We start from the raw sequence: 25,267 nt of genomic DNA, 5'->3' as shown, positions 1-25,267 counted from the left end.
GGCAACAAAAACTGAGAGAAGTCAAAGGTAGCAGACATGTGCCACAGTGAATGTTAAATTAAAAATTTTCTGGCAGGGGTATATTACCAGATAGAAACTTGGATCTGCACAAAGAAATAAAAGCACTGGAAATGGTAAAAATAAATGTAAATACAAACAGTACTTTTCTTCTTTTTAATCACTTTAAGAGATGTCTAACATAAAATAAATAAGTTTATTATAGGGCTTATAGAAATATACTGTTATAAGACTTCGGCTATAAACAAAGCTGTATAATATTTTAAGGCAGCTGTGGTGAACTAAAGTTGTATATTTCAGATCTTAGAGAAACCACTCATCTTAAATAGAAAGTAAAACTAATAATAACCCACTAGAGAAGATAAAATGGAATCATAAAAAATATTCCATACAAAAAAAGATTAAAAGGGAATAAAGAACAAATGGGACAAATATAAAGCAGCTACAGCAAGACAAATTTAAATTCAACCCTTATCAATAATTAAAAACAAATGGTTTAACTACATTTAACACATTAAAATGACCACATCTAATACATTACATTAATATAAAGTAAAAGGCAGAGATTTTTTTAAAACAAACAACAAAAAAAGCTGACTCTGTCTTGTCAACAAAAAAACCTGTTAAAAAAAGGGTCAACACACTACAACCCACTGGCTAACTACAGCCGCACATATTTTTTTAAGGCCTTAAAGCAAAGAATGGCTTTACATATGTGATCTATAGTGTCGAAAATGTTACCTATCTAGCCATTTACGGAAAAAGTTCACCAAGCCTGTCTCTAAACAATAAAGACACAAATAGCTTAAAAGTAAAAGAATGAAAAAGATACACTATTCAAACACTAATCTAAAGAAAGCTGGAGTGGCTTTACAAATATCAGATGAAGTAGACTTCAAAACAAAGAATATTACCAGGGATAAAGAAGAACATTAGGCAATCATAAATTGGTCAATTCATCATATAGATATAAATATCTTACACATGTATACATCTAAGAACAAAGCTTCAAAAACATGATGCAAAACCTGACAGAAATAAAAGGAAACATAGACAGAATTTATAATTTTAGTGGGAGACGTCAGTATTCTTCTTTCAGTAATTAAAAGACCAAATTAAAAAAAAAAAGTTGGTAAGGATATTACAATCTTGAATAGCACAACCAACCAACTTGATCTAACCAACAATCACTGAACACTCTACCCAGTAACAAGCAGAATATATATTCTTTTGACAAGACAGATCATATTCTAGGTTACAAGACAAACCTCAACACATTTAAAATAAATCACATTAAGTGTGTTCTCCAACTAAAAAGGAATTAAACTAGAAATCAATAGAAAAATATGAAAAAATCAAAATATTTAGAAATTAAACAACACACCTCTAAATAACCCATAGGACAAAGAATAAATCAAATAGAAAAAGAATATCTTCTGAATTAAATCAAAATGAATTTTTAAGAAACTCCTAATTTGTGGGATATAACTAAAGCATACTTAGAGGGAAATTTATAGTATTAAATGATTATATTAGAAAACAAAAAAAGTTTGAAGTCAATAATCTAAGCTTCCACCTTATTAGAAAAAGAAGAGTAAATTAAACCTAAATCAAGCAAAAGGAAATAAACAATAGAGTAGACATAAATAAAACAGAAAACAGAAAAACAACTGAGAAAAATCAATGAAACAAAAAACAGGTATTTGCAAAGATCAGTACAAATAATTAAACTTTAGCCAATCTGATGAGAGAAAGAGAGAGGAGGCAGAGTAGAGACAGGGGGAATGGAAGGGTAAAGAAGAAGAAACACAAATTACCAATATCAGGAGTAAAAGAAGGTATATCCTCACAGTTCTCATATATATTAAAGAGTAGGAGGGGAATACTATATATAGGCAACTTTATGCCAATGAATTGGATTGCTTAAATCAGTGGTCCTCAACCAATAGGGGACATTTGGCAAAATGTCTGGAGACATTTTTAACCATCACAACTGGGGGGTTTGCTCCTGCATCTAGTAGGTAGAGGCCTGAGATGCTGCTAAAACATCCCATATTGCACAGAACATCCTCCCACAACAAAGAATTATCTTGCCCAAATGTTACCTTGGTTGAGAAATCCTGATTTAGATGAAATGAACAGTTCAGATAAAATTCCTTCAAAGACTCCAACTACCAAAGCTTTCTCAAGAAGAAATAAATAACTCAAACAGTCCTTTATCTATAAAACACACTGAGTTTGTAGTTCAAAACTTTCCACAAAAGAAAACCATAGCCTAACAGGCAAATTCTAACAATTAGGAAGAAATAATGTATCCTTCTAGAATATAAAAAAAAAAGAGGGAATACACCCCAACTCATTTTATGATGTTGTTGCTTTGCTACACAAACCAAACATTAAAAGAAAACAAGTGACTAATATCCCTCATGATTATATATGCAAAAATCCTTAATAATAGAGATTCAAATCCAACAATATACAAAAAGGATTATATGTCATGACCAATTGGGATTAATCTCAGGAATGCAAAGTTTATTCAGTGTTTGAAAATCATGTAATTCTCCATATCAACAGAGTAAAAAACAATACCACATAACTGAAAATGATATAAAGTATTTGAAATCTTCAAAATGTATTTGTGATAAAAGCTGTCAGCAAATAGGAATAAAGAAAAACTCCCTCATTCCAATAAATGACATCTACAAAAAACCGACAACTAACTTCAAACTGAATGGCAAAAGACACCTCTCCCTTAAGATTAAGAACAAGGTAAAGATGTCCACTCTCATCATTCTTGTTCAGCAATATGCTGGAGTTCCTAGACAGTAAAATAAAACAACAGAGAAATAAAAGGCGAAGGGATTGAAAATGAAGATTTTAGGCCAGGTGTGGTGGTTCATGCCTGTAATACCAGCACTTTGGGAGGCCAAGGCGGGTAGATCACTTAAGCCCAGCAGTTTGAGACCAGTCTGGGCAACGTGGCAAAACCCCATCTCTACATAATAAAATTAATAAAAAACACACAAAAAAATTAAAAGTGAAGATTTTAAACTGCCTTTATTAACAGATGATATGATTGTCTATGCAGAAAATCCCACAGAATCTTCAAGTGAGTTTAGCAAGGTCACCAAATATAAGATGAATATAAAATATTGTATTATTACATGCTAGCAATTAACAATCGAAAGTTAAAATTAAAATACAGAACCATTTATAATAACATCAAAAAACACGAAACACTGAATAAATCTAGCAAAATATATGAAGAGTTTGTTCAATGAAACTATAAAACACTGATAAAAGAAATTCTGCTATATTCATAGATTGGAAGATTCAATATTAAGATGCCAATTCTCACCAAACTGAGCTATAGATTAAATGCAAACCTTAGTAGAGGTTTTTTTTTTTTTTTTTTTTTTTGGTTTTCATTTGTTCATTTTATCTGGCAGACATGCTGATCCTAAAATTTGTATGGAGAAGCAAAGGAGCCCCAATAGCTAAAGCTATTTTGAAAAATCAAAACCAAGTTGGAGGACTCACACTACCGAATTTTAAGATTTACTATAACTTTGCAGTATTGGCCAAAGAATATATATATAGATCCATGGAACAAAAATCCAGAAATAGAACCACATATACATGGTCAACAACTGATTCAACAAAGGTGTCAAGGTAATTTAATGGGGGACAGAATGATCTTTTCAACAAATTGTGCTGGAATAATTGGGGATTCATAAAAAAAAACCCAAACTTATACCTCACATCATACATAAAAATATATTTGAGAGATGGACTACAGACCTAAATGTAAAATCCAAAAATAAAAAGCTTCTGAAAGAAAATGTAAGAGAATGTCTTTGTGGTGCTGAGTTAAGCAAAGTTTTCTAAGAATGAAAGGGAAAAACTGATAAATTGCATTTCATCAAAATTAAAAACTCCTGCCCTTTGAGAAATACTGTTAAGAAAATTAAAAGATACAGAGAAAACCTTTGCAAAGCACACATAAAGAACCTGTATCCATAATGTACACATAATTCCTAGAACTCATTAATAAAAAACCAAAATAAAAAGAAATGAGCAAAAGATTTGAGCACCCACTTTACCAAAGAGAGAGAATGGCAAATAAGTATATAAAAAGGTGTATAACACGTTAGTCATCAGGAAAACCCAAATTAAAGCCACAATCAGAGATAACTGTATACCCATTAAGATGGCTAAACTTAAAGACAAGAAAAGCCTTATAATACAAGTGTTAGGAAGGATGCAGAGCAACGGAAACACACACTGCTGGTGGAAATGCAAAATGCTACAACTACTTTGGAAAATAGTTTGGCAGTTTCTCATAAAATTAAATATACATTTATCACATAACTTGGCAATCCCACTCCTGGGAATTTATCCAAGATAATTAAGACATATGTCCATGGACTGGCACATGACTGTTTATTCTGATGACACCTACACCAGGTGTAATCAACTTCAATGCTAACCACACAGAGTTAGCACCACACATCTCAGGTTTAAAAGCATGCTCCTCAATAAGACTTCCCTTACTTCTGAGGCCCAGATGCACTTGCGGGTGCCCAAGTCACCTGCATTTTTGATCAGCTGGCTACAAATCCTTTGGTTTCCACAACGTTCCCAGGTCCTATAAGAGAGTGACTCATGTAACTCAGGAAAGCACTGTAATCATGATTGTAGTTTTATTCTTTATTATAAGAAGTAAAAGTCAGAAACAGCCAGAAGAGACAAAGGGCAAGGTCTAGGAGGTTCTGCAACACAGGGCTCTTGTGTGCTCTTCCCATGGAATTAGGGTGTCACTCTTTTTTAAAGAAAAGGCAGCAGGCCCAAAATGGAGTCACTTATGCCAAGGTTCCAGGTCACCAAACCTAAATGGTCCACTTATAAGATATGACCTTCTGAGAAATCAGGAGATGATGCCAAATTCCGTTAGGCCAGTAAGATTTTGTTTACTCCTGTAAAACAAATGTAATTTTAAAACAATCCATCCATTAATTTGTTCATTGTTCTTGCTTGCTTCCACTTTTTTCTGCCATAAAACCCATCCATTCTGTCTAGCTTATTGGCACTCCTTTCTATTTTGTAGACTGGATGCTGCTGGGCTCATGAATTGCTAATAAAAGCCAATTAGATCTTTGAAATTAAATATGTTTAAATTTTCTTCTTTGATATCCTTTTGGCACACCAATCTGTTCTTCAAACAGAAGAAACGCTACTGAGTTTTGCTGTCCAGAGTTCTAATTGGGGATTCATTACACAGGCACAACTGATTAGCCATGTGATTGAATCCAATCTCAACTCTTTCTCCCCTCCTTAGAGGTCAGCTGGCTCAAAATCCCAACAATCTAATCACAGGTTAAATTTTCTGGGGACCAGCCTCCATCCCAAGTCATCTCATCTTGTTAGCATAAACTTTGATAATCCAAGGGGCTCACGAATCAAATACATTCCTATTCCTAGAGAAATTCCAAGGATTTATAGTCTCCCAAGAACGAAGGAAAAAGCCCAAATTCTTTATGTAACAATGTTTATAGAAGCTTTATTAATAATCACCCAAACTTTGAAATAATCCAATTGTCCTTAAACTGGTGAATGGATAAAATTGTGGTATATCCATATAATGAAATGTTAACAATAAAAGAAACTATTGATATATACAATAACATGGATGAATTTTAAGAATATGACCATTTTTTACATAGAAACTGTAAATGGAATAACTATCAAGTAAATGGAATACAGCATCATCTTATGATCTGTAGCATCAGAGAAACAAATGCTTTTTTATAAAGCTGTAATTTAGTTCAGTGTTTCACAGCCTCAGTGCTCTTGACATTTTGGACCATATAGTTATTTACTGTGGGGAGCTATATGATATTTAGCCTCATCCCTGGCCTCCATCCACAAAGACACCAGTAGCAACGTCCCAATTTTGACCATCAAAAATGTCTCCAGATATTATCAATTGTTCCATGAGTGGTGAAATCACCCCCAATCGAAAACTACTAATTTAGTTAAACATACATTTTTTATATCTTCATAATCTTAAGTGTTTTGTGGAAACAAAAATCTTACCTGATCTATTAAATCAGTGTAGAAAATTTATGACATTCAAATTATGCTTTCCATAGAAAAACATATCAAAATTTTACATAAATTAGAAACTTTAGAGCAGTATTATTTTTCACATCAGGGCAAAGATATAGTTGACTTCAATAAAAATTGTTACACTTGTCTTAATTGTCCAAGTATTCACTTTGTTTAGTAATATTACCTGATCTTTTTCCACCATTTACATAACAAATGACAAAAACCTCATTTTTTTTAGAGCTAATTTTTTGATACATACTTGTACACATTTATGGAACATATGTGATATTTTACATGCATAGATTCTGTAATATCAGGTCGGTATTTGGACATCCATCACCACAAGCATTTATCATTTCTATGTGCTGAGAACATTTCAAGTCCTTACATCTACCTATTTTGAAATGTACAATACATTGTTTAGTCACCCTACTCTACTAGATTATAACTTACTCATTCTAAATGTATGTTTTTGCCCATTAACCAACCTTTCTTCATTGTCTCTCCCAACACCTCCCCACTGACATTCTTCCCAGCCTTTTATAACAATCATTCTACCTTTTACCTCTATGAAATCAACTTTTTTAGCTCCCACATATGAGTTGGGAGGCATATAATAGCTTTCTGTCGCTGGTTTATTTCACTTAATGACCTCCAGTTCCATCCATGTTGCTGCAAATTACGTGATTTCATTGTTTTTTATGGCCAAATAGTATTTCATTGTGTAAATATACTACATTTTCTTTATCCATTCATCCGTTGGTGGACACTTAGGTTGATTCCATATCTTTGCTATTGTAAAAAGTGCTGTAATAAACATGAGGGTACATGCATCTCTTTGATATATTGATTTCCTTTCCTTTGAATAAGTACCCAGTAGTGTAACTGCTGGATCGATCATATCGTAGTTTTATTAGTTTTCTGAGAAATTTCCATACTGTTTTCCCATAATGGTTGTATTAATTTACATTTCCACCAACAGTGTATGAGAGTTCACTTTTCTCTGTATCCTTCCCAGAATCTGTTATTTTCTGTCTTTTTGATAGCAGCCATTCTAAGATGACATCTCATGGTTCTGATTTGCATTTCCCTGATTAGTGATAATAAGCCCTTTTTCATACACCTGTTGGCCATTTGTATGTTTTCTTTTGAAAAATGTCTATTTAGATCCTTTGCCCACTTCTTAATAGGATTAAAAACCTCTTATTTAAAAATACTGACAGTCTTAGATTGTTTCCTGTTATTTGGTAACATATGCATATCTTTGTTTCTTGTAATCTAGCAATCAAGGCCATTAAACCATGGCTAACTTCTTCAACCCACCTCCTTAACTATTTGAAATTCCTTAAAAAGCTAGTAAACTTACCCATTGAAGTTTTTTTTTTTTACTTTCTCTCTGAAAATTTGGTTTCCTTACAAAAGTCTTACTTGGTCTGTTTATGCCAATCGAAATAGGCGCTTGTATTAGGCTGTTCTTGCATTGCTATAAATGAATACCTGAGACAGGGTAATTTATAAAGACAAAAGGTTTAATTGGCTCATGGATCTACGGGCTGTTCAAGCCAGCATCTGCTCAGCTTGTGGGGAGGTCTCAGGGGACTTTTACTCATGGCAGAAGGTGAAGCAGGAGCAGGATTGTCACACGGTGAAAGCAGGAACAAGAGAGGGAGGGGGAGGTACCACACACCTTTTAAGCAACCAGGTCTCACGTGAACTCACTCATCATCAGGCAGATAGTGCCATGTCATTCATGAAGGATACGTCCCCACGATCCAAACATCTTCCACTATGCCCCACCTCCAACACTGGGGCAACATGAGATTTGGAGGGGACACAGAGCTCCATTAAATTTAAGAGACATTAAAATCTAATTTAGTACTTATCTCTGGAGAGAAGCAAAGGCATGCAAGTTTATCAACAAATGTATTTAGAAAATATTGTACACTCATAAAATACTTTTATCCAACATTTGGGCAAACTAGGGTACTGTGGAGGAGTTTAGTGCCAAATTTCTTTCCATTTCAGTATTTATGTGTGTATGTTTTGTTTTTAAACACAAAGCTTTTTCAGACCATCTGATTTGTATTTGATTCATTTTATTTTATGGGATGTTTTTTCTTTTTTTAAAGAAAGGAAAAATAAAAATCCAAGCTACTCAGTACCGTTTAGGTTGCTTAGGAGGTCATGAATCTCCAGAAAAAAACAGAAGTAATTTTCCCATTCAATCTGCTGTCTCATTCCATTACACTCACACATTCATTAATAAGTGTTTTTTAAAGGAAAATTCTTAAATCTGAAGTCTTTACAACTATGTAAAACTAATTTCAATTTTTTACTTAAATCCCCGCATCACTCCCCATCACTCCCTCATATTTGATGGTTAATCTGTATTTTTAAATTAGGTATCACCAGTAGTGCATAGAAATGATCAATTTTTATGTCTAATTAATATCCATAATTTCCAGAAGTTGAGAGACCATAAAGTGGGTAAATGCCAGCTGCAAATACAAAAAGTGTTACAAGTATAAACATCTGTAAAAAGCTTTTACAAGGAGAGGTCTTTTCTTTCATTTACACACACACACTTTACAAGGAGAGAAGTCTTATATTTACACACACACACACACACACACACACACACAGAGAACTAGCAGCCTAACTTTTATAACTTCATCCTTCTTAATCAAAAATAAAGAATAAAACTCACCAACTTATTGGAGGGAGATCAGAGACACAAAGGATAGCTGAAAGATGCCTGCTTTCCAGCAAGCATGAAAACTATTTTCTTGACTACTTTTTAACGCTCATAGCACTGTGTAAATAAGACAAGGAACAGGCACAAGACGGAGCTCTACAGGGGGCCTTAAGCAAATGGGCTAGAAAAAGAGAAAGGAAGGTCGAATTCCTCCCTTACAGCCAGACCCTGCAACACAGGTTCCAAGGGCCTTAGCCCCCTGCCCTGGCTGATGCTCCCTCCCCCTCTCCCCCTCAACAGGGCCCTAAGCCCACCACACAGCTGAGCTGGACCAAGCTGAGGAGTTGCTGGAGCAGCAGCTGGAGCTGAACTAGGCCCTGCTGGAAGGGCAGGAGGGGGTCAGGGCTGAAGCCCTGGTGCTCAAGGTCCAGAAGCTGAAGAAACAGATGAGGAAGCACAGATAGTCTGGAAGGAGACACCCAAGCTTCCCACCAGTGCCCACAGCACGCTCCATATCCCTGGAAATACTGCGAACCAACCCCCCAGGAGCCCCGGAATGAGAAACATCCCAATCTCTTTCAGGCCAGATAAAGTAGAAGAGACCCCCACAAAGGGCCGGCAATTGGTAGGTAGTCGGGGAGCCAGGGCTCTGCAGTCTTAGTCCCATTCCCCCTTGACCTCGCAGCAGGGCACCCAGGCCTTACAGGAATTTACCCTGGACCATGCCCTAAAATAACCTCACCCCAAATACAACAAAACAAGAGAGCATCCACACATTAAAAAATAATAATAAAATAAATAAGACAAGGAACATGAAGGATTCTGCCACTGGCAGAAGAAACTGATCTAGGCTGCAACATGAACAACTTAATCATACAGGAGAGACAAGATATTGGCCTGACTGAGATGCCAGTTGATATCAAGAGTCTTGAAGACATGAAGACAATCAAGAAAGATAAATAGCTGCTTGGCAGAAAATTAGGTCAGACCACAAAAGTCAGCTCTCTAACACTGCTTCCACCGACTGAGAAATAAAGCAAGTATGCACTTATCAAACCCAGCACCAGACTTGACCAAGACCCAGAAAAAGAGCCATGAGGAGGGAAAGTAGAAAACAGTCAGCAAGTGTAAAGGCTCTAACTGTTTAATGAGGTTCATCCCTGGAGGCAAGGTGAGCCTGGATGTAAACAGCCAACTAGGCAAAGCTGGTTCAGCAGGTGAGTCACCTGGGCATCCCAGTGGAAGATCCACCTGTCAAAGGAAAACTCAGACAACAGCATTTAGGAAAGGAGTTTACTTGCAAAGAAGGCTGCAAGAAAATTTTCAGGCTTTAGAAGGACTGGCTCACAAATAAAAAGGACAGTAGTTATTTGAAAGAAAAATAACTTTCCTAAGAACCAGTATTACTGAATTAATAATTAGCCTGGTCAGGGTGTAAAATGACAATTTCCTCATGTAATCGTTTACCTCACATCTTCAAACATCTTGAAAAACTGTTTTTCTTATTTATCTTAGGTTGTAAGTCCCTTCCCTACCCAACCTCCCCCAACTGTGGGATGCTTACTTAACTGAAAACAAGGTAAGAAATTTGGGTTTGTTGCACTCCCACCACCCCCATCCCTTTAGGGCAGAAGTAGGCACTCCATTTACATTCCCCTACAATGCAAGCCACAAATTTGTCAGGTGATTGCTTAAAAAGAGAAGACATTCAGTAATCCACAGTTCAATCTTCAGTCCCTACTTACCTTGGTTATTTGACTGACAGCTAAGGTCAGTAGTTTTCAATTGGTGGTAATTTGGCACCCCAGACACTATTTGGCAATGTCCACATACATTTTTGGTTGTTACAATGGGGGAGGGGGCGCTACTGGCATCACCTAATGGGCAGAGCCCAGGGAAGAGGCCATCTCAACATTAAGAGGTATTTCTACTAGTGAAGTAAACCATGTTTTTTTTTCTAACAGCCTCAGAATATTACACCAAAAACAGAATTTTATGTAGACATATTAACACCAAGCATTTATTAGTTTTCAATATAAATCTGACAATTATTTTGAGTATCTCTTAATACCTGGTATTGAGATGTTAAAAAAATTAAGTTGAACTTCTCTTAGATTAATTCCATTACTATTGTAAATGTTCTTAAATATTAGGTACTAAGGGACAGAATAAGTAAAATAATGGATTACTTATAATGCGCAGGATAGTTCCCGCAACAAAGAATTACGTAGCCCAAAACGTCAATAGTGCCACTGCTGAGAAACCATGACATAGACTCTGGAACCAGCCCACCTGGGTTGAGATTTCAGCTTGATGACCAGTTACCAGTTGTGAAGCTTTGGACAAACTGACTCAACTACTGTCTTATTTAGTTTGCTCATGTAGAAACTGAGTAAGATAAAACAGTACCTATAATGCCTAAGGTTGTTGTGACTATTAAGTGCCATATAACTGTTTGCTATGGTAATCTTTATTGGAAATACTCCTCCTGTTTCTCAGACTGCAATATATATCCATATCAGTATCACTTCAATAGTTTTTCCTTTTATTTACGTCAAAATTTCCTCTGTCATGTTTCCACTTCTAGATATGGAGGTTTCAACACAAGGATAAATCTTATGGACTTTCAACATCATCACTTTCTATTATAGTCATACAGAAGAGTTAACACAGGAGGCTTGACTGCTCTCCTTGGAGGCCTGCTTACAAGGTTGGCCCTTGTTCTCAGGTGTTTGAGAACTTAAGATTTTAGGAGTGTTCCCATCAATTCCCAAAACTGATAAAGTGGCTCAGTAAGCCTAAACTATACCAAAACTATGGCGTATGTTGAACACAATTTTCTGAGAAAGAATTCCATAAAGGAATTCTGTTATGTGCCAGGCAGAGTGCCTAAATAAACTGCCCTCAATGAAAACTCCAGGCACCAAGTCTCGAATAAGCTTCCCTGGTTGGCAACATTTCACAGGTGTTGTCACAACTCCTTGCTGGGGGAGTTAAGTTGCATCTTGTGTGACTCTACTGGGAGAGAGCAGTTGGCAGCTGGAGCCTGGTTCCCCCAGACTTCATCCATGCACTTTTTTTGCTCTTGTTCTATATCCTTTTGCCATAATAAATCTTATCTGTGAGTATGACTATATGCTGAATTTTTTAAGTCCTCCTAGTCAATCACCAAGGGGGAAAACTCCTAACATATAGTTCTTGTTTCATTTCATTCTTGATGATGTGTAAAAGATCATGTTTACCAATTTAAAATATCACGTTTAATACATGTCTCATACACTGCATTGGTAAACAGATGGTTTAAGTTTCATTTTCACTCAGCTATTGCAAGTTTTCCTAAATCAAACATATTCTGTCATTATATATATGGGTCAATGTCTGGCACAAATATTTTATAAACTAAACTGTATGGCACTTCCTTCTTCCCCTTACATTTTCGACTTACTGTTCTTCTGGTCACATGAGCAAAATCTGTGGAAGTATCTTTTCCACTTCTCATGAGATGTGCTCTATTATTCCTCACTGAAGTCATTATTCTGGTATTCAGAGCCAAATTCAACTCTTTAATATCTGCTATATAATCAGCTGTTAACTTTCCATCTTCACCCTTTTTCCATCTTTCCCTTTTCTTCCAAAGATTGAACTTTCCATTAAAATGGCAGGCAAGAAAAAAATCTTTGTGCTCCAAATCCACTGGGTTTTCTGTCCAGTTTACATTACCTAAATAAAGACACTTCACCTTTTTTTTCTCTCCTACTAAAGATTTTCCAAACTACATTCCGTGAGAACATCAACCTCAAGCTGTTCATGACAAAAGATTCTGTGGTTAACTAAGTTTAGGAAATTAGGTAAGCAAAATTAAACAGGTTTCTTATGGAACGTCTCAAAATTTTTGATATAATCATTTGAATTATGAAGGAACATTTTTGCTTTTTGGTTCATATTACAGATAGTCCTGTATAAGTTACATAAAAGTATAAAACTTCCCCCTCAGGAACATCTTATAGGGAACAATATTCTACCATATGCATTTTAAGAAATATTATGCCAATCCCTGATGGGCTAGACTTATCACATCTGAGGCCTTAGAAGTCTGTTGATACAGCTCCAAGAAAGATGCAAATATTATGACCAATCTGCTTTTAGAATGGCAAAATCTAAAATATTAGCCAAAATATGAATTTAAAATGAGATCAAATCAAATGGATTACTAATTATAAATCTTTTCATCTGTGGGAAAAATACTTTATAATTTTATATGATAAGTATAAAGTTTCCTTAACACTGTGGTGTAAATTATTTGCCCCATAAAAGAAAAAGTTAAATTCAGTCCATTTAAGTCAGTAATCACTCAAGCACTCATCTATCAACCTGGAACTTGAATTGGTTGATATCTAAAAGAAAAGAAAATACAAATAGATACTAAAAATAAGACTACTGAGCAAGCATCTTAAAAGTAACAAAAATACATTACTACTAAATGAACTCAACAAAAATGTTTGTTAATACTTTATTAGTATTTTCTAATGGACAGAACACAAACCAAATAAATTTTTTAATCCTTTTAGTTGAATAAAAATAACTGACATTCTGATTGTTGTTTCTTCTTTGTTAAAGAACGTATTGATAGAACAGTTAGGCACACAGTTGACACTTACTGTACAATGATATGCACACATTATCTTTTAACAATTATAATCCTAAAATGTGCTCTTTATATTTTTTCCCTTGTAATACAGGAGCCATGCTCCTATAAGCAAAATTTACTACGAATAAAAGAAATTTCCAAGGAGTGACAAAAAGACTTTTAAAACAAGTCCTTAAATAAAAGGATGCAGCAACAATGGAATGTAAGTTGTTGGATTAAGAAGACAGTTTAAGGTACATCTCAAAAAATTAAAAATTCATTTATCTTACAATTACTCAAATACACATGCATTAAATGAAAATATTGCACAAAATTAAAATTTTAGATTGTGAAATTTATATTATTAATTTTTATAAAAATTGGTACACTTTCTGGTAGCACTTAACTGTTTGATTTTTTTTCCCAAATACCAGCAGCACAAACTTAAAATGAACAAACTGAAATATTCAAGAAAGTTTTTAATGTTTTTTTTTTTTTTTTTAAATTAAGGCTAACCAAGTGCATCCATTGGTCAATGGCACAATTGATTTCAGCAACTATTTGGAATATCCTAATTATAGGAAATGCCCATCTAAGTGATATATTTAAATAATACAATCAATTTTTTAAGGTGAATAAACTATGATGGTTTCTAAATAGTTTACATGTTACCTGAAAAATCAGAAAACACAAAGAATGATTAATTTTGAAAGTTCTTGCCTAAAGGCACCACTGACTTAAAAAACATTCAAAATCAAATACCAGAAGACATAAAGCCTCTTCATGTATATATTCATATATGCAATAAATGCATTAAATGTAACTTTATCAAACATAGTACACTGTACTTGACTTATGGTTAAATATTTTACACACAGCTTGACCAAGTCATTCAAAAAGTTATCTCTAATTTTAGCATGACCACAGCTCTTTCTGATGTAAAAGACAGATGTGCATAGAGAAGATGCACCACCATTTACAAAGACTATCATTTGACATTTTCTGCTTCTGAAATATAAACTCTTTTAAACAAAAATTACTTTAAAAATTAATTTACTCAAATAGTTTTTGGTATGATTGCAGTAATCTTGCAGGGCTCTATTTTGAAAATTTGCAATATTACATGACCTTTATTTCCCTGATTGATGGCCAGTGCTCCTCACATTATATAGAAATGCTTTTTCACATGTACACACTAGGGTCTTACATGAATTATTCTGTATACTCTTAGATTTATTCATGTCAAAAATATACTTGAAATGGGCAGAGGCATATATGAAAATCATTGCACTTATGGCCATGCTGATGCTTCCTACAGACATGTTTCATGTTTCAAACATCTTCACTTTTAAAGCCTGGGGCTCAGGGAGGGGCCAAGGCAGGGAGACACCCTGAGAAGAAGAAATACTATTTCTTCCACCAGAGCCACTAAGGATCTTTTCTCACTTGCAAGTTGCAATGAAAGGGATTTCATTTTATGTAATTCTGAAGACATGCAACATATGCTGAATATAAGCATACTATAAGTATGCACAACAGCATTATTAATAAATATGATTATTATAAAGCTTTAAAGGAAGGCTTTATTCTGTTAATAACCCTCACTTTGTAAGTAGGATCTAAGTGAAAACAAGACAGTGATATCTTGTTCCAATCTTAAAGCTCCCAAATAACTGGGATACCAATACTCTGTCCCTTTATCTTAAGCACCCAGACTTTCTTTTAATACCAGAATCTTGGCTCAGTGGTCTGATAAGTAGCTTCACTATTTTAAGGTTTTAGTGTTAAATATTTTTAAAACAAAAAAAGCTGACACACCCAAACCCTTAGACAATGAAAGTATTTAAAACTATGCAGAAATCCTGCATAGAAGGGATATGAAGACTTCTAAGATGGATAAAATGGACAGTGAGAAAACTATAGGAAATACAGAAGCTCCAAAACTAGAGAAAGTATTTTATTTTATTGATATAAAATTAATTTATGGGTTTAAAGGTATACACTGAGGGGTCTTGCCTACTAGCTTTATTTTGTAGAATTTTACATTATGTGAAATATAAATAAAAGCATATTTTTAAAAATATTATAGTTCTTTTTTCATCATTTATTTTCATATATGTACACTGTCATAGAATTAGGAATTTGTATGTTTACTATGACTAATAAGCTCATTAATCATTTAATTTGCTATTTCTGCAGTTACCTAAGGCATGTCTAGATCACACAATTAAAAATTATCATATGGTAACTTTCCAGACTACTATTTAAATTTCCATATTTTTAGAAGGACAAAATGTATTTGGCAGTTCTTCCAATAAATTATATCTTCTGTATAATCAGTAATCTGTTAAAGATAAAACTAATAATTTTGAAATTTAAATGAGAGCCACCACATGCTTCTTTTTGCACAAAGAATGCCAAAAGGAAACATAAAATTGAGTACCATAAGAGCAAAACACAGCCCTTAAAGCACACATAGGAATAAAAATTGTTGTATACCAATGAATAACAAATCCAATCAAATTCTGTGTTTGATTGGTTTTATTTTATACTCAGCTTTATTTTATATTACAAAACTGTAATTCAGGTATAAGGTTATTTCACACTTTAAGGGCATTCTGTCTCTTTCCCCAGACCTGAAAGAGATGTTTCAAGGATCATTCACCTGGCTAATCCACAATACATCAAAATGCTGACACAGACCTACAAAATCATTATGCCAAACAAATTCCTCCAACTCATACATTGCGCAGTCTCCAACTGTTAAACAAATTAGCCAATTTATCTCTGAATCATTGTTTTGTGCTTTCCTTAGCTTTCATATATACACTCTGGCACTTTGTCATCGCTGGAGAATGCTGATTAGTTTGAAATGGAAGAAACCAACGCCATTCTTGCTTGAGATGGGGGCAGTTTTCTCTCAATGTTGCAAAATATGCACCAAATCATTTAAGACACAGAAATCTCTCTTGGTAGTGGTGGATTATAGATGAGAATGAGAAGAACCACAGACTTATGGATGTATTAATAATCTATTTTCAGACACTAAAAGACTGGTGCAGACACAACAGTGTTTGAGTTAAGCCCCAGAAGTTCTGTCCATACCATTAGTCCTGGACAAAATGAACACCAGCTTCATAGAATGGAGTGTCACCTTTTCTGCAAAGAAGGTGCTTGAGTAGTTTGAAGTTTCTGTTTATATTTCTGCATCTGCTTTGACCGTGAATGCAGTTTGTTGAAAAGTTCACGGAATTTATACTGTGGAAATAAGGTTTCTAAAAAGCCTTCCAAGAAGACATAAACCATTCTCCTATTTAATTGGTTGTGCTGAAACATTTCAAAAACACGAAGAATACCTTTCCGTGTTGTCTCAGCCCCAATAATGTGCTTCAGCTCATCTAAATGAAGTGGGGGAAAATACACATAATTATTCAAAGGAAACACAAGGCCTAAACTCTCAAATGCTCTTAAATTAAGGTACACAGCAGAGTAACTGATAAATAGTAGGTAACCAGTTAATGCATTTCAGCTATGTACTATAGCTGAAACTTAATATGCATCTTTGCATGCATGCATCTATTTACGCACTTATGCAAAAGCTACTGGGAGACAATATAGCACAGGTGTAAGAGATAAAAAATAAAAAACAGTCTCAAAGATCCCAAACTACGATTACAAACGTGTCCCCTTAATACCCATGTGATACTTACCCACCACCCTGACTCTCTTTCCTCATCTGAAAAGGAGGATTTATAATAACAAACATCCTTATAAGGATTTATAAGTCTTTAATGAAATAATGTAAAAAGTGATCTGTAAACTTTGTAATATTATACAAATATTCTTAGTATGCCTAATGAATAGTGACAAATGCTGTAAGGAAACAGACTAATCCATGATGGTGAATAAAGTTTCACTGGAACACAGAAAAAAAAAATTAATCCCTGATCTACAAAAACCCCTGGCATAGTAACTATACCATAAAAATGCTAAAAGTATAAGAATATTTGTAGTGGGGAGACTTCCAGATGTGATAACAAAGAAAAGTTCCCTTTAAGGAAGTGGCAGGTAAAGGAGACTTTCTACTTGGGCAGGATTTTGATAGGTGCAATGAGATGAAGGATTAGCCTTGGTGAAAAGAACATGAATGAGCAAATAAGCAGTAACTAGAATAACAAAGCATGTTCAAGAAATGCGGATAGTATTAGTTTGGTTGAATTTTATTTAAATTCAAAGTGAAGAAAATAGAAAACCGATGGTGCTGTGACTAAGAGTGAGCAAATTTGGCATTTATTCATAAATAACACCAAGTTATGAGACCAACATGTATGATTATTAATTATTCATATTCTTATTCATAATTACAAATCATTATTCATAATACTGATAATATAAACAACATTTTGCTGCTTTGGAAAGAAACACGCAATTTCCAAAAAGTCTTTATCTAACTAGGGGTACAATATAATTTAAAGCAAAAATTTTGAGAATTTACTAAAAAAAAAGGCAAGGATTATGTATATATAAATTTACATACTTTCATATTTATCCTCATTTCCTTCAGATCTTCACACCACCATCATCATCTCAGTGAGGCCTGCCCTAGCCACCCCATCTAAAACTGCAACTCATCTGACACTACCTATTCCGTTTTCCTGCAGTATCTTTCTCTTTAGTACTTACCACTTATCTAACAAACTACGTTCCATTTATTTGTTCTGTGTGTTTTTGAGTCTCTCTATTTCTACTGGAAAGTAAGCTCCAAGAAGGCAAACATAAGTGCAAAGAACAGCACCTGGCACATAATAACTTTCAATGAATATTTAGTGAATAAAGATTTCTTCCAGCTAGATAACTGAGTCAATCTATATGGCACAATCAGGTTTACTATAATAGTATATTAAATAATATCCTAAGCAATTGTTTCTTATTTTTCCAAAATGTTATTTCTATAATTTGCTTTTTTATCAGCAAATGAAAGAGTATATAGGTAAGAATTAAAAGTGTAGCAAATTTTTAATTTAATTGGCAGAAGAGAAAGCTGGTCATTAAAATTTATAGAGAAAATACATGTAAGAAAACAAAATTAGAGAAAAAAATTGGTATTGTGTGATATTAAAGAATGTACAAATATGTCTGTTCATTCTCTACATCCAGAATTAAAATACAGAGAAAAGACATGTAGGCATTTTCAAAGATATTCATTAACAAGGGGCAAAACAACCATCACCACCTCCCAGCCGCATTAAATTGCTTTTTACATTATATAACTTCTCTGATTGAAAGAAGAAAAATGAGAAAACGTAAATCTAAGGTAGTGAGATAGCTGTACCCTAATGAAGCAACTAAAATCAGACCAACAAAATGCTACTAAGTATACTTTGTTTGGGATTGTATTTTAAGTAATAAAGATTAATAATCAGCCAATCAGTTGTTTCTATGTAAATGGAGTTTTTGAAATAACTTGTTTTCCTAAGTAGAACAAATATTCTTCCTGAAAAATTCATACTTTATATTTTATTAGCCCTTTCACCTGTCATGTGTTTTATTTATTTAACTTAACTCCCAATATGTTTCAAGGCAGCAGAGCGAAGTGGCTAAAAGCATAAGCTTTCACATCACTTAAAGCCGAGTCAGAATACCAACTGTTGCTTAGTAGCTATAAACCTTGGACAGGTTATTTAACCTCTCTGAGCTTCTGTTTCCTCACATATAAAGCGGTGATGTTAACAGTCCTTAGCTTTACAGTACTGTCATGAGGACTGATTAAGAACATATGAGAAATGCCTAGTACAGTGCCTGATATGTATTAAGCCATCAAAAGGTAGTTGTTATAATCAAAAGGCAGTTACACTGGCATGATGAATGCTAAAAATTCAGAAGAATGACAAATTATAGAGATTTTTAACTATATATGCCCACTCACCTGGCATAATTGCAAGTAATTTCGTTTTTCCTGCTACTCTTGTTCTCATTCGAATACTTTTATCTCTGCATGGAATAGTCTCTGCTAAAATGCCATTTGGCCAAAATGCATCTCTATTTGAGAAGATTAAATACATTTTGTAAACATTTTCATTTTCTGATACAAGTTGATAAAATTATTTCAAATTTCTACAGAAAGTACAAATGTGAACAGAAAGAAAAGTTTCTGAATAATAATATATAGCTATAATGATATTCAACAAAGACCAACTAAGTGTAGGGTTCAATTTTAGGGGTTCAAAAAAACAAACACAAGAAAAATAACAGATAAATTCTGCACCAATGCAGTTCATAAACACTAATGAAGACAGCAAAATGGAATCCGTAGATGACTATATCACAGCCATTTAAACTCAAAGTGGGCATCTGCTGGTTGAACATCTCATCCAAATGCAACCCTATAATATCTTGAATTTCAATGCCTTAGAGTTTAACAGCTATCTCCTTCAGTTATGCCATCCCACTCCTCTTATAATTAAGCCTACATAATACTAAATTCCAAGCCCACAACTTACAGATGGATTGACTATAATGGTCCTTTCACAAGTAAAACAACCCATTCTTCTTAACTTTCAGTGTGCTTTACTCCTGTTCCCTAATTCTTGGTCTGAAGGCAGGGACTGAGCACAAAAACTAAGCTTTCATCTGGGAATTTGGTGTAAGGGCAAGACTCCCCAGAGCAGCTGTTCTTAACTTTACACATTAGGAGCACCTGAGAGCTTTACAGGCTCTTAATGTTCAGGCCTTTTACTGGATAAATTAAGTCAGACTCCCTGGACATGGGATCTAGGCATTAGCAATTGTTAAAGCTCTACAGGTGATTCCAATGAACAGCCAAAGCTGAGAATCACCACTCCAGAGGAACATCATTTACCTACCCTGAAATAAAATGAGCATGCCAGGGCAGCTAGTCCAAGTTTTGGAAACAGTATGGTACAGTGGGAAGAAACTTAGCTTCAGATTAGAGAAACCAGACTCCCCACTTTGTAGCCTGAGAGCCTATTCAACTTCTCTAATCCTCAATTTCCTTATAACAAAATAGAGACAAAAATACACACCTCGAAAAATGGCATAAAATCAGAAAGCATACATAAAGTACTGTGCACAGTGCCAAGAACTTAGTGTTCAATACTGATAGTTCCCTTCTTGCTTCCTTTCCTTCCTTTCAAAATACGTGATGCCATGAATTTTTACGCATTGCTTATCTTCACTTTCAGAAAAGAGGTTTATTTCTCTACTAGCTGTACTTTCCTCAAGGGACTGCATCTTATCTCAGCAATGGGCTGAGTGCTAGGCACAGAGGAGGCGCTCAGTATTTTTTGTAGAAAGAAATATGAAGTAGGGTATCTACTTAATTTTTGTTCCTTGTACAGGTTCCAATATTTAATAAAAAATTAGAACATAGCCAGAGAGACTTAAAAAATTTTCACTTAAAATGAAGGTTAGCAAATACAACTGAGAAAAACTAATCCCCAAAACTAGATATTTGATTATACAACCGTATCATTTTTAGGTGAATATTTCAATTATCTTACAGCCATGGTACTGTGATAAAATGTAGCCTATCATTTGAAAGATCTTTCTTCTATACTTTTCCTATTCTGGTTTTAAAGAAACAAAGATCAATAGGTTCATAAGACAAATGTTTAGTATAATTCTTATAAGTCTTTTTGCTAATCAATGATAACTAAACCAACTTTATGTCCAGGAAGGAAACAAAAGCAATGAAAGTTAATTAGTGATAACAATGCTAAACTCTGTACTACCTGAAAGAAGTGACTGTGTCTTAAGATATACCTGAAACGTTTCACTGAGTCGGCTACTTGTTCAGGTGAAGTCATCCAGTCAACATGGTCAACTATTTTTCTGAAAGTAAATTAATGTAAATGAGTAAGGTTAAAATTTTAGAAGGTGAAAAAAATAAACATGACTTTCATAGAGCAAGCAACTTAATTTGGATGTAAATTATCCCTGAGAGCAACAAACTGCTTTAATGACGTTCTTAAAAGGCCCAGAGAAAAAAATTCTCCTACAAAGGTTGAGCAATCTACTTCCAGAAGTAAGAGTTTAATAGCTAAATAAGATCAGATTAAAAGCGAGGAGGAAAGAGTGGTACCTATTAATAGTATCACCATATGTAGCTCTAATAAGCTGTTGAAGTAGGTTTTTGATATTCCTTCGCAACCACTGATTTCTTTCTTTTAAGTCGAATACTTCATCCATGAGAAGCAGCATTACCCTAAGTGGAATATTGTCATCCACCTGACAAAATATGGGAAGAAATAAGTTTGAGTTAGCTATCTACTATGAATTGTTACTTTTGTTGCTTTTACAAAATGATTGGTATTTCACAAGTCAAAGAACAAGTTACATTTTAGCCTTCATAACTTGACATTAAATTCTAATGTCAAAAAAATATTTCTAGTAGTCATTCTGACAGAATACAGAACTTCATAGCCCCACAATAATGAATACATTTTAAGGCTATAGTTTAACATTTTCAAGGCAAAGTAGATTCATGATGGTCCTAGGAAAAGATGATTTGGTTCTTACTATTGGAAGAGACTGTATGAGTTTGATAAGGCAAATGCTAGACCCTTTGTCTATTTTCTGATGCATCTTTTATCATAAGAATAAGATATTCTCAACATCTCCATATATTTAATGGAACAAAACACGAATGATACAGAATAATGTATTTTGCTTAGTTAGTAAATTGTATGTATGTACTTTCAGGAGAAAGATGCTGAAGTTCAATCCATCACACAACTAAATTCACATTACAAAAGGCATAGTTTACTAAATTACTAGAATTTTCTTTTAGCTTTTAGCAAATAAAAGGCAATACACTTCTATTACGGGAGTATACAACCAGTAAGGTAAAAAGGAAGATGATGAGAATGCTTTGATGTGAAAAAATATGTATAAAATAAAAAGCAGGTACAGATTTAGTACCACATATAATTGTTAGTAATTTTATAATTCTTTCATCACTGAGAAACTGTTTTCAATTATTTCCTCATCAATACTGTAATTTAAATACTGGTAAGAAAGCATGAGTTATACATTTTTCACTGTCATGTTGTAAACATTTCCTTAGTGCACCTTCCATTTCAAAAACTGAAATCATACAGCTTAATCAAAACCAGTAGGGAGAGGGAGACCCATTTCATTACTGAGACAGAATAAAAACTTCTGTATTCTCTGATCAAGTATATTCCTACGAGTTTGGTGCCATATGAAAATCTAATAAATAGCTAAACTGTAAAAATCACATACCAAAGGTACAATGTTATGGATATTATACCATCAATAAACATAATAAACATCCTAAAATAATCTTGAAAAAGCAAATGAAAATATTATTTTTAAGACAGTTGATTATAAACAAATTCAATTAGAAACAGAAGGGAGATAATTACAACCTTGAAATAAATCTGCCTAATAGAACAGAATAAAACAGATCCAAACATACACGGTAACCTGATTTGTGATAAGGGAGAAACAGTACAGTGCGGAAAAGATGGCCTTTTCAGTAAATGGTGCTTGGATCAACTGGACCCATACCTCAATCCATATACAAAAATCAAACCCAGATGAACCGCAAACTTAAATGTTGTTACAGTAAAACAAAAAAGGTTTTTAAAGAAAATTCTAGGACATCTCTGTGACCCTGCAATAGGCACAGATTACATATATAGCACAAGAAAGAAACCTAGAGAGAAGACAATGTATTACATATATCTGACAAACAACTCACATTCAGATTACATAAAACACTCCTACTAATCAAAAGAACTAAGATAGCTAAGAACTAAAACAGCTAAGCCAACAGAAAAATGATAAAAGGTCTTGACAGACGCATAAGACAGAACATTCAAATGGCCAATAAACATATAAAAAGGTGTAACATTTCAACAGTTATCACAGAAATGCAAATTCACATGAAATATAACAACCAGAATGGCTAAAATTAAAAAAACAAAATACTGAGTATTGGCAGGATGTAGAACACTGGAACTCTCATGTACTGTTGATGGCAATGTAAGTGGTACAAATAATTTGAAAAAGAACTTGGCAGTATCTACTAAAACTGAACTTATATATATATATATATATCCTGATACAGCAATTTCATTCCTAAGTATAGATCCAATAGAAACACGTACAGACACGTACGAAGGTTCATAGAACTATTATTCATGATACAACAAATAGATTGTACTATATTTACAAAATGGAATACTATAAAGCCACAAGAATGAAGAAACTAAAATCACACAAAACAACATGGAAGAACATCACAATGTTGAGCAAAAAAAAAGCCAAACTTCATGGAATACTACCCTACAGTTTCATATATACAAAGTATAAAAGCAGAGTAGAAGTTAGGATAGTGATGGTCCTTGGTGGAGGAGAAGGTCCTAACAGGAACAGAGGATGAAGGGCTTTTCTGGAGTAGTGGTAATTTTGTTTTTTGATTAGAGTGTTAATTACATGGGCATGTTCAGTTTGTAAGAATGCATCAAGCTTAACACTTATAATATGTGCACATTAATGATACATATTACACTTCATTAAAAAGTTAAAAAGATATGCCAAGTATGACTTAAACTAAATACTACCAAGAATAAAATTAACTCACATTATCGTCAAGTTGAGCCGAAACTCGGCGATGTTCAGGGTCTGAATCAGTCTTAGGAATTAAAGGAGGCACCTAAAAATAAAACCAAACCCACAAAGTAAACACACTAAAGCAGACAGTGAAAGAACACAACACAATCATAAACCTAAATGAGTATCAGCATTTGATCTGACTTTTGGTACTATATATAAGCCAAATTTAACAATCTAAAATTTGGAACTAAATATAAAGGGTAATTATTTCATTACTAAAAGGGTTTTCTCCTTTACAAAATAAATGACTTTTGAGTTAGAAAGAAAAATTAGTCAAACTCCCATATTTTTTAGAAGAATTCAAAGCTAAGAAAGGTTAAATGACTTGAAAGCCAAAAAGTCATGCATTGCATAATGACGTTTTGTTCAACAATACCACAGTGGTCCCATAAGATTGTAATACTATATTTTTACTGCATTTTCTCTGTGTCAATATATTTAGATACACATTTGTGTACCATTGTGTTAAAATGCCTACAGTACTCAGTACAGTAGCATACTGTAAAGGTTAGTAGCCTAGGAGCAATAGGCAATACTATATAGCCTAGGTGAGAAGTAGGTTTGTGGAACTTACACATACCATCTAGGTTTGTGTAAGTTCACTCTATGATGCTCCCAGATGATGAAATCGCCCAGTGACACATTTCTCAGAACATATCCCTGTTGTTAAGTGATGCACGTCTGTAGTTAGTAGTACTGCCAGGGAACAGAGTTCCAATCTTCTTTCTTTTTACCATAAAGAGCTTTTGATATAGAATGTTAATATGTTTAAGAAATTAACAAAATGTTAGATGGAAACAAGGACAGAAAGATCAGTATTAGCTGAAAATCATTTGTCAGCACAGGAAGGATTGTCAAGACCATCTCAAGTTATTGGTGACGACAAAGAGGCTTAGAAAACTTCAGTGACTTTTGTACAAATTCATATGAGTAATGAACAGCAGAAGTGGGACTGAACAATACTGATTTCAGTGTTAGTATACTTCCTCACAAATAGAAACAAAAATGAGGCATCAGAGAAAGTACGAGAATTAACAGAAAAGTATGATTTACACAATTTTAGGAGTGGCCCTTAGATTAAAGAAAACGTATGTTTATATATACATTTCCCCTACATTCAAGCATAATCTATCAAGTACAAAATTCTAATACCT

The 25,267-nt window shown here is 34.0% G+C and overlaps 1 protein-coding gene across 8 annotated transcripts in view; it reads right to left on the bottom strand.

Annotated features, from left to right (window-relative positions):
• Positions 1-4,713: 4,713 nt before the first annotated feature.
• Positions 4,714-25,267, bottom strand: part of SNX13 (sorting nexin 13) — a 159,561-nt gene continuing 139,007 nt past the window's right edge. For 4 of the 8 annotated variants that reach the window (XM_054559053.2, XM_054559051.2, XM_054559052.2 and 1 more), the window contains 6 exons: positions 24,082-24,153; positions 21,553-21,698; positions 21,234-21,302; positions 19,378-19,490; positions 16,808-16,849; positions 4,714-4,994 (listed from right to left, as the gene is read on the bottom strand). In XM_054559053.2, coding sequence (XP_054415028.1) covers positions 4,969-4,994; positions 16,808-16,849; positions 19,378-19,490; positions 21,234-21,302; positions 21,553-21,698; positions 24,082-24,153 — 468 coding nt within the window. In that variant the 3' untranslated portion in view covers positions 4,714-4,968. 8 annotated transcript variants of the gene reach the window in all.

The sequence above is a fragment of the Pongo abelii genome, chromosome 6 (assembly GCF_028885655.2).
Source record: "Pongo abelii isolate AG06213 chromosome 6, NHGRI_mPonAbe1-v2.0_pri, whole genome shotgun sequence".
Taxonomy (NCBI): domain Eukaryota; kingdom Metazoa; phylum Chordata; class Mammalia; order Primates; family Hominidae; genus Pongo; species Pongo abelii.
This window is presented reverse-complemented; position numbering and strand designations above follow the sequence as displayed.